This window comes from Epinephelus fuscoguttatus, linkage group LG10 (genome assembly GCF_011397635.1).
Source record: "Epinephelus fuscoguttatus linkage group LG10, E.fuscoguttatus.final_Chr_v1".
NCBI classification, from domain to species: domain Eukaryota; kingdom Metazoa; phylum Chordata; class Actinopteri; order Perciformes; family Serranidae; genus Epinephelus; species Epinephelus fuscoguttatus.
Window position 1 is genome coordinate 28,438,945 of NC_064761.1, and position 16,452 is coordinate 28,455,396.

Sequence of the window (16,452 nt, forward strand, 5' to 3'; positions counted from 1 at the left end):
TGTGACGGCTAGACTCGACTAATAGATCAGCGGAGGGAAGATACAGGCCGAGCAGACGATGGCGGATCTAACTTTAAATGGTGATGATGGAAAAAGTGTAAGTAACAGTAAAAATACAAGGCTGTAATACAAGTACTGCTTTGAAAATATTGCTGAAGAAAAAGTTATAAACACAACACACTTTAAATATCAAATGTAGAAAATGTGTAGATGTTATAGGCCTATGCTATATTCATGTATTTATTATTATTATTTTACATTATTAATGATTAAATATTTTAATATTGTAAATACTTGACATGGAGCTGATATTAACAGCCGTACACACTCTGGATAGTTTCATCCATATTATTGCATCATATTTCACATGATCATAATGTGTTTAAAACATCATCATTGGAAACATAACAAGAATAATAGATGTCAGATTAGTGTAGTGGAGTCAAATACAGTGGAGTAAGTATGTGTAGTGGAAGTAACATTAATCTAAACTCACAGTACAATGCAAGCTGTTGACAGTAACCTTTGAATTAACAATGAACACAAACAAGGAAAATTATTTAAATTACTTAAGTATTAATAAAACTATTTTGATCACTTAAATTTAGGCGCAAATTTAGGTTGGCACATAAAAGCGTAAATTATGCACACCTACTTATTTTCTAAATGTTAATTTGATGATAAATGAACATTCAGATACAGGCTACAGTAAGACTGTGGTTATGTTATCAGGAGGCCAGATAATATCAGCTGTGTGTTTAATATTAGGGTGCAGGCTAACTTAGAAGAAAAGACATAGCTACAATACATTTACTGTAATACCCCTAATATGTTGAGGTGTGTAAAACTCTACGACCTAACCCCTGGGCTTTATTCATTCTGTTAAAACAGGAGCCATCTCAATAGCCAGACAAGAACATACGTAGCAACAAGTGAAAATTAGGGAATACAAAAACATTTTCTAGAGTGGTAAGTTAAAAATAAAATGAGAAACGTATCTGTTAAAATTGTAGGTGAGTTGTAAATATGCCCTTTAACCTCACACACACAAATAAAAAGGCAGATGCCACCCTGAGGATTTCACACCCAAAGAGGATTAAGGACGCCCCCTAAGAGGGAACAGAAGAGGGAGCATCCTCAGACATCATTTCCCAAGGAGCTCAGTAACAATATGTACAAGGGATGTCTAATAGTTTTCTTCAACAGGTGTCAGTCTCTCAGTGCTTGTACCTAATAGAAGGCCTATATCTGTAGGTAAGTGGAGACACCACATGCCGGCTGCTGCATCCCCTGACTCAACATGTCCAAAGCTTATCTGAACTATGTGTGAATAGGTGTTATTAAATTACTAAATTATTAAACACTGTGCAATTCTTCCTTTTCTTTTGCTTTACTGACTGCAGCGTTCTTATATTTGCAAGGCCCTGGTGCGTTCCAATCACATACTTTTTCTTTTTACTTTTAGTAGGTACTGCAGCTGCCCTTAAAAAGTACAAACCGTTGCATGCAGTATGCACATGATCGGGACATACTACTTCCTCATAATGTTATACCCTGAGCATTGACCCTCTTACTCATATATCTGTTACCATGGGGATAAAACAAAATACCCTTCGCTGAGCTCGCCAGAGATGGAGGTCAACCAGTACAGCTCTGATTGTTATTTTGCAATAAGTAATAACTGCATACATTGTAGATTCTAACATATATTCACAGCAGTAAGAACACAGAGGCTATACACTGTTAGTTATTCAATACTTTGCCATTTTGTTTTTGAGTATATTATGATTATTGTATTCAGTGAAACAATTAATTTTCCTATTATTACATATCAGCTGGTCATCAGTCATCTGAACAGGCTGTCATCCATCATTGCAACCATGCGTATATGTATGCATGCTTACAGGTATATATATGTGCTCAAGTGTAGATGTTGGTGAAGGTATATGTATATGCAAATGTTTTATTAGTGTCGCTCTTGTTTTGAATTTTCTTCTTCTTGGAAAGCCCTTTGTGCTTTCAGCTCGAAAAGTGCTCTACAATTAAAAGGTATTATTACACTTTATAGTATGGTAGTATGGGTATTGGAATGCACAGTATGTCTACTGTCAGAAATGACAGAGGTTACTGCCATTTATGTTGTAGAGCAAAATGTAGATGTTTCATAAGCTTGTGTTACCACAGACCTTCTTTAGGGCATCTAACCAAAAACCCACTGACTTCAAGAAAAGGGAACTGGGAGTGCAAAAATGCTGACTCATTCCTTTTTTTTTTTAAAGATATTTTTATGGGCATGTTTTGCCTTTAATTGATAGGATAGTGAAGTGTGAAAGGGTGAGAGAGCGAGGGAGAGACATACAGCAAAGGGCCACAGGCCGGAGTCAAACCCGGGCCGCTGTGGCGACAGCCTTGTACATGAACGCCTGCTCTACCACTAAGCCACCGACGCCCCAAAATGCTGACTCATTCCTGGGGTACTATGTTCCAGCCTGACTAGAGTTAACGTTAATTAAGCAGGGCTGGATTGTGTTAGTGGAACAGCTTGATGGACATTAAGCGCAGATTTCCTTAGCAGTGTTGATGGAATACACCACTGGTTCAAAACCCTGTGGGACAGAGTAAAAACGTTTCAAAAAGTTGGAGTTCATCTCCTACTTCATTAATTCAGCTCATACAAGAACCATTTTTGTATTTCTTGGCAACACCAAAATCTTAATTCCTTTAACAACCACATGAGCCAAAGTTCATCCCATCCCTTAAATACTTCACACCAGTGACAGTACAAACATCAGTTTCATAATTTTAATAAAGCCAATTCATGATATACAGATATATGACAACATTAAATATGTTAACAGTACAACAGATAATTCGTCTTCATGAGATTAACTGGATCCTGTTTGGAAAAACAACTGTTTTTCTTAAATAAAAACTCCTTCCTCAGAGTAAAGAACTTCGACATCTCCTTGGCGTGGAGTTTCCAGTGCTTTAACAACAATGCACGCAGAGGACAGAAGTCTACTATGCATGTCAATCTCAAAATATCGCTGTACCCTCAGTTCTCAAATTAATCTCATGAGCACAGAGTGGGTGAGTATTTCAATGCATCATCAAAAACAGCATACGGTTAGAAAAGAATGCATGATAAAATAATATTTTATATATAGTTGTCTGCTTTACCTGTTAAAGTCGATCAGCATCATAAAATAAACATCTCAATAAAGTTTAATTTGAATTAGAGCATCATTTTTTATCAATTGAGGAATGCAAATGGTTTATATTATGCAGGTAAAATCAACTGCAAGAATAAAACCTGACTTTTTGTGATTTTTACCCATCTACCCTTTCACAATGTTTGGAATCATTCTGTATGAAAACACAACAAATCTCTACCTTTTCTTTGTGCCTTATCTACTCATAATCACCCAGACTGAAATATTTAAAGCTTGAGTCACACCGACACAGTGGAGACAAACAGGTATGAAAACAGGAGGAGAAAAAGATGAGAGGCACTTTGAGTCAGAACAAGGTCAAGGGACCTTCACCTTGGATCGCAACGGACATTTTCCATCATTAAAGCAGCCTGTACTGTGTCGATAAATGGCTGGTCTGTTCTTGTACCAGTCATCTGCAAAATGATCACTTTTACAGTCTTTTCTCTTAAACTGACACTTTTTGATCTCACTGAGATGAGGGTCATGAACACCTGCATAAGTTAAACTGAAGAAATCAAACATGATCATGATGCAACCTTATCTGTAAGATAAAACAATGACGTCAAGACTCATGGTGATCGGCAGCATCCTTTAATCGGAGCTGTTACTTTGCATGTTGTGTGTGTGTGTGTGTGTGTGTGTGAGAATGGAAAAAGGAGGAAAATGGCTTTATCCATGTGTCTTCTTCTGTAGCTGGGTGTGCTAGGGGGTTGCCTTCCTTGCACTGACAAGGTAGCCCTTAGCCTTGATAATGCCCCTGCTCTTAACAATGATGGAGTAGCGCAGGACCCACTCCAGCCTCCAGTCAGCGATGTTCAGGTCCTGCGTTCCCTCCTGCACAGCCTCCTGGAATGTGGTTGCTGATATCAGCTCTGTGGATGGAAACATGACGCCGAGACAGGAGCGGGTTAAAACTCATGAAAAAAAATTACAGATACTGTGAACGACAATACTTAAATCCCTGTTTCCACCAATCACTTTCAGTATGGTACCTTTGGAACCAACAGTAACCCTTCAGACATGGTACCTAGACCCTAGTGTTTCCACCACAAACAGTACCCTTAAATGTGGGCGGGGTTGTTATCACTAACTGCTCCATCCAGCACTCACTGCATTTTCTAATTACCGGTGACACGGGAAAGTCTGCACCTCGTTTATCGTCCACAGAATGAGGCTGTACGCCGACATTTTCAGAACAAAATAAAACAAAATAAAAGGCTGCAGTGAAAGTCTCTCTCCATGGGATATTTAACAATAGCGGGTTTATGCATTTAGTTCTTCTAAGGCAAGCTTAGTGGGGGTTTAGTGTTGCCAGAGCCCACAGGAACAACGCTCCATGACGGGTTTTTTCCCTCAGTGATGTTGTTGACAATAAACAAAGAATATCACAAGGCTTAACATTTAATGTCATATTTGGGACACCTGCACTCTGTTTATAAACTGCTTTCCGTTAAAGAACTTCCCTTTAAACCCATCTGACTGACAAAAAAGAGAAACTGAATTTCACCTTTGGGATCGTTGTGTGTGAGCAGCTGGATGTCAAACTCCTTAGCGAAAGCTGTCAGGTCGGGAGGCATCACACAGCAGGAGGCCAGGTTGACCTGGTTACTGCTGGGCTTCACCTGGTACAAGACACAGTACGTCATCAATGACTGGCTCTCTGTGGTTCAACGTGGAAAACGGCACACACAGTGGTACACTGGCCGAGGCTCATAATGGAAAATCACTTTCCTGCTTTAATTATATATTATCGGTAAACCTGTCCTGTTATCAAAAGTCAACATCTCTTTTGCCTCTAATGCCAAGTAGACACTTGGCACATTAACCCCAACTTCAAACATGAGTTGGTCACGACACCTAAATAATTATTTGAATGATCAATAATCAGGCTCTTAGACCATTATTTGGATTTCTGGTTTGTCAGAAAGTCACTTATAAACTGCACTGACCTTGTCTTAACATTATTAGATATTGGTGAAAGCTTCTTCCTGTGAAGTGCACTGTTTCAGTACATTGTGTTGGAGCTTGTACCAAATCACAAAGTACCGTATGACTGATGATGTCTGAAGGTTCAAATGACACCGATGCCTCTGAAAGACCTTCATGCAGTTTGGCAGCTTTCATAATCCTGCAGCTAAACTTTGTAACAGGCACTTTAGTGGGATAAAAAGAGACGTGAACACTTGATGAGAGAACCTTTCCACCTCATACCATGTAATAATGCCAATTTAATGAACATCATTTTCCAATCACATCACATTACAAATCATTAAATATTACATTAATTTCAACCAAGAGGTTCAAACCCATGAGCCTATAGTGGATGGACACCTAAACTACACCAATAAGGTACATTTATGTTTCTGTCAGCACAACTATTTCACATCTAAGCTTTTTGGACAACATATTAATTGATTATTGTACTTTAACATGGTGCACAGTATCATGTATAATACATATTAAATGATGCCCTCTGAACCAAAGATTACAGATTTAATAATAACATGCAGGTTTGTTGAACTTTAACTGCACGCATGAGAAAACAACCATTAAAATTAGGGATGTGCAATAAAATTGGCACGTCATCGGTACCAGCCTATGTTGGCTTTAAAATGAACGCCACCAACATGCTTTTTCTTATTCTGCACAATGAATGAATATTACATACATTGAGAAGCATTGTATTTCGTGTCTACATTTGCTGGTGGGCCATTACGATAAGAATATGCATAATGTGATGTTAATTCCACTACAGAAGAGACTTGATAATCACTAAAATTAGGTGGGGCAAAAATGGATCGGTTATCGGCCAAATTAGTTGTTATATATTGGCATATCAGATATCGGCAAAAAATCCAATATTGTGCATCCCGGATTCAAATCAGTGAGGTGCTGTAAAGCTTTGGCTCCAGTTTTAAAGGGCTGCTATAAGTTTTCAAGCCACCAGATGTCGCTGTGTTTGCTGAAGCCCCCAAAGCTTCAAATCTTTTTTCAGCACAAATAGACAGGAAGCCCTATTTGTGCTTTATTCACCCATCACTAGATGTTACTGGAGTAGAACAACACATGTTGTGGCTAAAACTGTGGCTTTGACTGAGACAGCTGAGACACAAAACTCAACTTAGCGGCAGAACAGACAGATCAGACTGTCTGCACCTCCCCAAACAGCTGCAGCTTCATTTTTTCTTTTCGCTTTTCATTCATAGTGGAATCTTACAAAGTAATGCTGCCTTTCTTTCTCTTCATCAACACTGTTGGGGATGTAGTCATCTCATCTGAATAAACTCTGTTGGAATTGTCAATGTATGAAACAGATCGTGGTTCCTTGCTTACATTCAGTTTGAGCACCATGTCACAGGCAGTCAAATGAGCCATACAGCGTAAACATCGAAGTCTCAGGTTGCGACCATGCAGGAAATTAGATTAAAATGTGTAATATGAGTAAACACACACAATAAAATTGCACAGTGTCTGCCCAGCTCAGTGATGACACAAATTACGGTTCACACACATACAAGATTCCCGCTCACCTGAGACCAGTTGTACAGCTCTTCCAGCAGATCTTTGTCCAGGTCAGAGGTGCCGATGGCGGCAATCCGCTGGCTCCTGACCAGAGCCTCCAGCTCCTCCCAGGCTGGCTGAAGGTGAGCCAAACTTTGGCTGTCGCCCTCCAGAGGCCAGGGTGGCGCTATGATGACAGAGTCGAGCTGGGAAACTGCCAGCGTCTGGCAGACTAGGAATGAGAGACAAATAAAGTAGTATGACGAGAAGAGTTGAGTTTCATATCAATTGTATGTAATTGTAGAAGGCACATGAAAGAGATTTAAAGCTCACCCATCTCCACGGCGTCTCTGATGGAGGACTCAACCGACTCGCACAGGAACAGCTTGACTGCATAGGAAAGGCAACCATAAACATGTCGTCCCACACATACCGCAGTTGTTTTATAGCGTGGGGATGCTCTGATCATTGAGTCAAATTACTTGATCAGTGGTCCTTACCATTGGTGGGGCAAATAAATAAATAAATAAAAATGTTTGACAGGAATTCACTTTAACAGCTTTTGTATCTACAGCAAATGTACAGTTTAATCACTACGCTGCACTGCACACAAGAGAAAAGGTTAAGAAAGATTATCTGGAAGAGTTCAGGCTGAAGCAGGGCTCGCGTCACATTCCACCAAGACACTAAAGTTGATGACAAAACCAGTACTAACCTGAAACCCTCAGTTCCTCCCTCTCCTCCGGTGTTATGGCATCTGTTGCCTGGGGGATGGAGCAGTCCAGTGTGTCGGGGAAGTCCTACATGACAAGACACGAACTTTATATACCAAGTGTGTCATGTGTTTTCATGACTGAAACCTCTTCCAGACATGAAATGTTTAAAGCCATAATGCTTTAACAATATTTGGCATCTACTGTGCAAGGCAAGGCAAGTTTATTTATATAACACTTCAGACGCAAACACAATTCAGAGTGCTTTAGATAAGCAAACATAAAAGTTTTAAGCCTTGATTTAAAAGAACAAAGGGCTGGGGCCACAGACTGTATAAAATAATGGACGTAGCTACTGTGCATCATCCGTTGGTTTGTGGACTCCCGTTTCGAGTCTCCAGTTTGGCATTGTGGCTGTTGTCATCTTGTTTTTTTGGAGCCAGAGGTGATCAAATTAGGATGAGAGGTTGGACCTGTAGGGAGCGACAGCTGGATCTGACTTATGGACTGTAGCGATGCCTCGCAGACAGCCTGTCGCTCAAGTAGCCTGCCCTTAAACTAGCATAACTTTAAGCCTTAATAAAATTATAATGTAAACCAGTGAGTTAAATAAAAATCACCCCCGTGCAGTTATTATGAAGGGGGAAATTAGCTATAGTGACTAAAACCATTTTTTGTACCAGGGTGTAAACATATTTACTTCTGCTGTAAAGTTGGTTTTAACATTGCCATTTATGAGGACTGACTGGCTCTTGGAGCCGCCCTCAAGTGGTCATTAGAGCAACTGCAGTTTTTGGAACTTTTGCAATGACTTCAGTTTTTAGCCCTGGAGGTTTCCACTTGGTTTGGAGGTTTATTCCAGCTCTGCCGTGCATAATAAGAGGGAGCGATGGCACCACGGAAAATCAGCTAAGAGTCAAAAACTTACAGCATAAAAAGAGAATCTGTTTTTTTTCCACAGACTGCATCACTGATGAACTAATTAAATTATTTTCCGGGCCTAAGTTAAGGTTCCCTTTGAAGATTTATTGTAAACAAGCAAAAGTTACTTTTTACATTCAATGTTACTCACCAAAAAGCACTGTGTTTAGCATTTAGGTCTAACAATGTGATGAAGGTAGTTCCTTCCTCTTAAAAAACTGGCAAAGATAATTTTTGCAAAAAGTTTGTGATCTGAATGACTACAGTAACATCCATCTTAAGAAAGAATAGGTAGTGCTGCGCTGGGTTAAGAAACTTGGTGTTGGTGATGCTGAAGTAAGGTGCTCTTCAAGGATAGGTCAAGTGGTCGAACAAGAATAAAGAACAATGACTGTCCAGCTCACTTGTAATGGAAGTCAATGGTGTTTCAATTCATGGATTACCAATGTTTTTGATCAAAAATCTTGATCAGAGTATAAAATGCAATATGGAGAGGTGTTCAATTTAAAACTCATCAAGAGGTCATGTGACCCAGGGCACACACGGCAGCATACTGGTAATGCATGGCTTAATCAAGGATTTTTAACTTACAATTAGAGTGCCTCCGATACTTTAACTTATTTCAACCAACACCGTGGACTTCCTAGACTCTATTGCACCCTTCAAAACTAGAATCCCTAAACATAATACCATACCAGATCCATCAAGAGACAGTGCAGAAGAGCAGAATGCAAATGGTAGGCAAATAAATCAACCACTTACCTTATCTGCTTAAAACAACTCATGGCATCTTACCAACAGTCTGTTAACAATGCTAAAATCACGTATTACTCCAACATCATCGGCAATAACAGTAATAACCCTAGGACCCTGTTTAAAGTGATTAACTGAGTCATTTCCCCCCTCCGTCTCTTCCTATTCCCATCCTCCGAAAAATGTGAAGAATTTCTCCAATTTTTCCAGGACAAAGTTAAGAACATTAGACTTCAGACCACATCATCTACCCGTGTTGTTTCAGTCTCACCTATAATTTCAGCATCACTCAATCAATTCGAACCCACCACTCTGTTAACTCTTACGAAAACCATTTCACATATGAAGTCCTCGTCATGCCAATTGGATATTATTCCCACATCTTTTTTAAAGGAGGTGTTAGAAACCATTGGTCCCACCGTCCTTTCCATTTTAAATAACTCCTTAGTCTCCGGTGTTTTTCCCTCCTCTTTTAAGCATGCTTTAATCCAGCCTATTTTAAAGAAACCTGGTCTTGATCCTCATCTTCTTGTTAATTACAGACCCAACTCAAAATTATCCTTTTTATCGAAGATTTTAGAGAAACTGATCTCCACTCAGCTCCTTACTCATTTGAGTAACAACAGTTTATTTGAAAAGTTCCAATCTGGCTTTAGAGCCCATCATAGCACTGAGACTGCCTTGGTTAAGGTTACAAATTATCTTCTTTTAACTCTAGATGCTGGTGAGTCCTCAATTCTGGTTCTCCTAGATTTAAGTGCAGCCTTTGACACGGTGGACCACGCCATACTTTTGAACCAGTTAGAGTCCTGGGTAGGTCTAGGTGGCACTGCCCTTAATTTGCTCTGTTCCTACCTCTCAGAGAGAACCCTTTCTGTTGTTATTGGCAATGCCTCATCATCATCTGCCCATCTCTCCTGTGGTGTCCCACACGGATCTATCCGTGGCCCTTTATTATTTTCAATATACAGTACAGGCCAAAAGTTTGGACACACCTTCTCATTCAATGCGTTTTCTTTATTTTCATGACTATTTACATTGTAGATTCTCACTGAAGGCATCAAAACTATGAATGAACACATGTGGAGTTATGTACTTAAATGCTCCCTCTTGGTCAGGTTATCCACAAACACAACATTCAGTTTCATTGTTATGCTGGCAACACCCAGCTTTATGTCCCACTTAAATCCTCTAACCCCAGTTGTCTTGCTTCTCTCACGGCTTGTCTTGTCGACATCGAATGCTGGATGTCCCAAAACTTCCTTCAACTCAACACTGACAAATCAGAGGTTCTTTTGTTTGGCCCCCTCAGTTCCAGATCCCATTTCTAAAACAGTCATGGCTCTCTGGCTGTGAATGTCAAAGATGTTGCAAGAAATCTCTGTGTTTTATTCGATTCTAATCTGTTTTGAGGCCCATATTAAGAAAACCGGGCAATCTTGTTTTATGCACCTAAGAAACATTTCTAAAATTAGATAGTTTTTATCTTTCCATGACAAAACAAAATTATAAATGCCCTTGTGTCCTCCCGCTTAGACTACTGCAATGCCCTTTACACCTGTCTTAGCCAGAGTTGTCTCCACCGTCTGCAGTTGGTGCAAAACGCTGCTGCCAGACTGATCACTGGTTCAAGGAGATTTGAGCAAATAACTCCAGTTTTAGCTGCACTTCATTGGCTGGCAGTTAAATTTAGAATTGATTTTAAAATTTTATTGTTAACTTTTAAAGCTCTCCATGACCTAGCTCCTGGCTACATCACGGAGCTTTTAATTCCCTACAAGCCAGCCGGTAATTTGAGGTCCTCAAATATGGCTCTACTGGTTATACCTAGGACTGGGCTTGTGACTAAGGGAGACAGGGCCTTTGCTATCTATGCACCCCGATTATGGAACGATATTCCTGAGGACATCAAGTTAGCCAGCTCCTTTTAATTTTAAATTTTAAATCTCTTCTAAAAACTTGTTTTTATAAAAAGGCATTTTATTCCTGCTAATGACAGCAGTCTAGTGCATCTATGCTCTTGTTCTCTTTTCTCCTTCTGTTTTTACTGACTAATTCATTATTGTTGTTACTTTTTTTATATTGTTGTTATTGTTGTACTATGTTATTGTCACTGTATTTTTTATTCCTTGTGCATGCACCTTGTAACTTTGTTAAGAAAGGTGCAATACAAATAAAGTTTTTTATTACTACTACTACTACTACTACTACTACTACAAGTAAGCTGGACGGTCATTGTTTTTTATTTTTGTTTACATAAGTGGGCCTCATTCACCACAAAGAAATTTCTCCTTAAATCCCACTTATGCAGTTTTCATGAAGATTCTGACATTCACCAACGTTCTTAGGTAAGAACACTATCTACACACACATAAGGGCACATTTGGTACTGGTATGTTTGTTTTTTTAAAAAAAAAAAAAAAAGGTTATTGCATTTTCTTCAGTTTTACAATTGTATACTATTGTAGAATTTAAACCATATAATTTAAATATTTGTATCATTTATAATATTTTTACTAATTATTTTTGATAATTTTACCAAAAGTATTACAGTTTCTTGGCATAAACACTAAATTAACTCCTCAGTTCACATCAGTTGTGTTCATGGGAATCATGCCATCTAATAATTAGTGATTGTTCATGCAAGAAAATATCACTGGCAGTTCAGGCAGGCGGGACAAAAAATGACAAAGCAGCATTCTGTGTACGTTATTAATAGCATACAGAAACACTGCGTGTCATTGTCCACCTTCATCTTCAGCCTCTCCCTCTCTAACTCTAAACAGTTTGGAAAGCACCGTGGCGCTCATCTCTGTCCTCAGTCTTGACAATGGTGCTACTGTAATGCAAAGTTGGTGGTGTGCAGGTCAGGTGGTTGATGAATGCGTCCCATGCAGCTGTTTGTGTGATGCTACTAAATATGACAGCTCAATTGGCATTTACTTTCTGCAGAAGTATTTCCACTTCAAAACAGGAGCTTTTCTTGTTATGTTTGGAGTCTGGTGCTTCACCCTCCTCAGATTTTTGGTTGGGTATTCCTGACTTAATTCTCTCAACTTCGTCCTCTTAACCAGTCTCAGTGTGGTATTTTTGAGGTTGAATAAGGTTATTATTATCATCACTATTTGTTTTTAAATATTTTTCCCTGCATGATAAGGGAAAAACATTTTTAGACCATTCTATCATGAGAGGAATCTCCCCAAAATAGTTTCATTCATAGCATTTTGTGCTTTATTAAACCAACACGATTTTATTTGCACAAAAGGCTTGACAATAGGGCTGGACAATATACAATGATATTAAACTACATATTGTCTTAGATTTTATATATTATAATATCATTAATGTTGTCTATCCTGGTTTTAAAAGTTGCATTACAGTAAAGTGATGTAATTTTCTAAACTTAGCAGCATCCAAGTCAGAATGCTGTCAGGTTAAGTCTGAAAGTGATACTAGAAATGATACTAGAGCCGACCCAATGAGATTGCTGCCAGGATTTTTACGTAACAATGACTCTGCATTTATTCAGACATGAGATCTAAATGTAAAATTGCCGTCACATTTACATAACAAAGTGCATTTCATTGAGTGCATTGAGTCACACTTGACATTTCCCTGCAGGGGATGTGTCTAATAAGCTTTATATTTGCAAGTATTTGAGAGCCTTTGGTTGAACTCTTTCAAACCTCCCCCAGCCCCATCTGAGTTCAGTGGGCGCGGTAAAAAAAGATGAAGCAGATTAGCTGAGCCTGGCAAAACAGGCAGAGCAGGGGTGTGTTCAGCAGGAATGGTCGTTCTCTGCATTGGATCTGCAGCCTTTTAACCTCCATTTCAGTATTTTCATAACACGTTAGTTTGATGAAAACAGATTATCCAATGACCACTTCTTTCTCATCATCAGTCATAAATCATACAAGAGTTTACGAGCAAAATCCCCATAGCAAAGTTCCTGTGCTCTCCACCCAGCCCCCATCCCCAACAGACAGACGCACGTTTGGAATGGCGCCTTTGGCAGCCAGCACTGCATGAACATTCATCATGACAGCTTCTTTTCAGTATGCCTACAGGCATCCTTTGATGTCCATCACTACAGTTATTTTATTTTTCCAAGCACTGGGACTGCCCGACGGCAGTCCCAGTGCTTGGACTGGGACTGCTCATTCACATACTGCTGGTCTGACCATAATTGACTGTCAGTGCAAATATAACTGTTCATTTCTCTGTGTCAATAAAAACATGCAAAACTTTTAGAGGAGTATCTGTATTAGATGTCCTGCTATACTCATACATTTACTACATGAAAACTTTAAGAGAACTGTAAATGTCTCCCCACCTCGGATGGCGGTTTTGTTGCGGAGAACCAATCACTCAGTGTGGCTTGAATGCAGTCTTGAAGCTGAAATGTCAAACAGAAAAACAAAGTTAAATCAACATCCCTCAAACATGCACATTCTCAGAAAAGGGTCCCTGAAACTTGACTGAAGCTGAACAGCTTTTAATGCTCAGTGACACATCTGGACAGCTGCGATATCCTTCTCTGCCAGCTCATAAACTGCAACGTGTTATAAACATCCAAACATCTAAAACTGGCTCAAAGTGTGGGAAAAGGAGAGAAGACAAGTCAAGTTAAAGCGCTGATGAATTCTTAATATTGTGCAACAATTTACAAAAGGATAAGCATGGTGTGGAGGCCAGCTGCATCAGTGGTGTAATAAGTGTATAAATAAGTGAGAAATGTGCATGTGAGCACAGTAAATGTTAAAAAAACAACAACCTGGAGATGCTTCAGTTCATTTATCATTAAAAAGGTAAAACAAGTCAGACCACACGCTTCACTGAAATTGCCACCACACCTTTATATAACCACAGTGTAAATGCAGTGTCATAATGAGTAGTCATTCATGGATAAGTCAGTCAACAAATTTTTTAAATCTATCTTAATAACTGATTAATCTGAGTCATTAATTAAAGGTATACTTTGCAGGACTGTCGTTGAGTGTTTGAAACTGAAAGTAAAACCTAACTCCAAATTCACGCTTGTGTGGCGTATCACTTCCGTATATTTGCTTTTGATGTTTTTCAGTGATGCCTTGTCTCTTGGCACCTCGTCTCTACCTTTTTTTGTAAAGCCACAGCCTCACATGAGCACTATGGGAATACATGCCCATAAACTTCCTGAGCCCAGGAAATAATAAAATCCAGGTAGAGGGCAGAGTCTAAGCAGAAAAATATACCATCACACACTTCCAGTGGATGTGGATCATAGGTGATGACTGAGAGGGATGATAATAATGATAATGATAATGCATCTTATTTACAAGACAAAAAAAAACAAGAAGCAATGTATCCATAGATCATAAAATGAGACAATTTCAAAATATACAACAAAAGGTAATAAAATGACTCGGGAAAAAAAAGTAAAATCGTCATAATAAAATCATCTTCACTGCAGGTCTCAATATGTGTGTCACCATTTAATCAGACTGAATATGCCAGCTTTAAAAGGTGTGTTTGCAGACGGGATTTGAAGGTGGAAATGGAGTCAATACTGCGATTATCGTGGGGGAGAGAGTTCAGAGGCGGGGGGCAGAAGGGCTGAAGGCTAAAGAGCCCATGGTAGTCAAGCGGGCAGATGGTGATGTGAATTGGATTGAAGAAGAGGATCTAAGAGTACGGGAGGGTGTGTAGATATGAAGGAGCTCAGACAGGTGAGAAGGGGCTTGGCTATGAACAGCCTTAATGGTGAGATGCAGAAGATTACCTAAGGTTACTTATGTACATTGTAAAGACTTTGTCTTTTGGAAAATCCTGCATAGTATACCTTCAAGCAAAATGGCAAACACTATTAACTACACACTCTTAAATGTGGTTATTTATTTATTTGCGCGCACATAAAACTGCGTAAACTCTAAACAGTAAAAAGGAAATAAAAACATACATGCAAACCATCTATAAATTTGCTGCCTTCCCCTGTGTGTTTTTATTAACTGAATATCTTTGGATTTTACAAATAAGCTATACAAAGACATCAATTTAGACTCAGAGAAATTAGGACTGACATTTACAAATACAGTATTATTCTAAGGAAAATATCAGCGCATTAATGACTGTAAAGATATATTATATACATATATATACACATGTATGTATAGCACTACATTTTTGACTGTCACATGACCATTTCAATAGATTTTGAGTACTGCTCTTTGATATTGCCTTATCTAAAACTTAAAACAAACAGTTTCAATGGCACACCTGCCTACAGGTGATGCTTGATCTCTCCAGGCTTAAAGTATGTTTTGGATGGGCGGCTTACAACAATCATTAATCACCTGTTACTATAAGTAAACAACCCGCCTTTGCCTGGTTAATAAAGTGAATCATATTACATGCCCTCATTACATAAACAAGACCCACATGACTCAAACTTTTAAGCTAACGTTAACTTGCTCCACTTCATTATTAACCACGACAGGTACAATTTGACATACTTCTTTTTAAAGTACATGTATTTATGGACTGTTCATATCACGCTGACTGCACACATGCCGCATTATCACTTAACACGCACACTGGTATCGTTAGCTAGTTAAATATTTAGCCAGGTAACGCAGCTTACCATTAACTTCCAGGCTAGGCTAATAAGCTAACCTGTCACACAGGCACAACGCAACAAAAGTAATGTTAGCTAACTGTTGTTAACTGCCGTTGTTTTACATGAGACAGGTTTTAGGTTATCTTACCTCCTCGCTGGGAGAGCCCGGACATTTCTTTTTCAGACGACTTCGGTTGACTAAATTCCCGGTGTGCAGCCTGAGAGTCTTCGCGTGGTTCAACAACATCTTCGCCTCACTGGTCGTGTTGGTGTTTTGAGGATCCATGTGGTTCTCGACGGCGAGCTAACACAAGTTGCCAACCACGGAGGTGTGCGTTTACTGCGTCACCCGCTGCTAATTACTGTACCCCCTGGCTAACAGAGCCAGCTAGCAAACTACAGTACAGCCCCAGCAAGTGTTGGAAAAAATGATGTAGTCAGGATGACTTGCACTCGGTGCTGCCCGACCTGCTGGTTTGGTGGTTGCTTAGTGGCTGTTATGGAGGCAAGCCGGTCGGTCACGCCCACACGAAGGTGTCTGTGACTGACTGTCCTGTAAGCAAATTTCAGAGCTCTAGGATAGGGAAGGAATGACCCGCCCTACGCTCCCTCTGATTGGCTAGAACTCGCAGCCTTCGTTGGTTGGATTGGCTAGGTTTAGGCAAGAGGAGGGGGATTGGTTGGAGCAGGGGTAAGCCAATCAGAGGCAGCGAAAGGCAGAGTAAGGCGGGACATTCCTTCGCTATCTTAGCAT

The 16,452-nt window shown here is 39.5% G+C and overlaps 1 protein-coding gene across 1 annotated transcript; it reads right to left on the reverse strand.

The window, feature by feature from the left end:
* Positions 1-2,788: 2,788 nt before the first annotated feature.
* gclm (glutamate-cysteine ligase, modifier subunit) lies at positions 2,789-16,244 on the reverse strand. Its single transcript, XM_049587395.1, has 7 exons — positions 15,847-16,244; positions 13,437-13,499; positions 7,432-7,516; positions 7,050-7,106; positions 6,746-6,948; positions 4,723-4,837; positions 2,789-4,087 (listed from the first exon to the last, which is right to left on the reverse strand). Exons 1-7 carry the CDS (start codon positions 15,982-15,984, stop codon positions 3,918-3,920), a joined length of 831 nt encoding a protein of 276 aa, XP_049443352.1. The 5' UTR covers positions 15,985-16,244; the 3' UTR covers positions 2,789-3,917.
* Positions 16,245-16,452: the final 208 nt, after the last annotated feature.

Coding starts and splice junctions, on each gene's coding strand:
- gclm (XM_049587395.1), bottom strand. CDS start 15,984: ATGGATCCTCAAAACACCAACACGACCAGTGAGGCGAAGATGTTGTTG. Junction 6,949..7,049: donor CAGAGACGCCGTGGAGATGG/GTGAGCTTTAAA, acceptor TCTCATTCCTAG/TCTGCCAGACGCTGGCAGTT. Junction 4,088..4,722: donor CACACACAACGATCCCAAAG/GTGAAATTCAGT, acceptor TTCCATCCACAG/AGCTGATATCAGCAACCACA.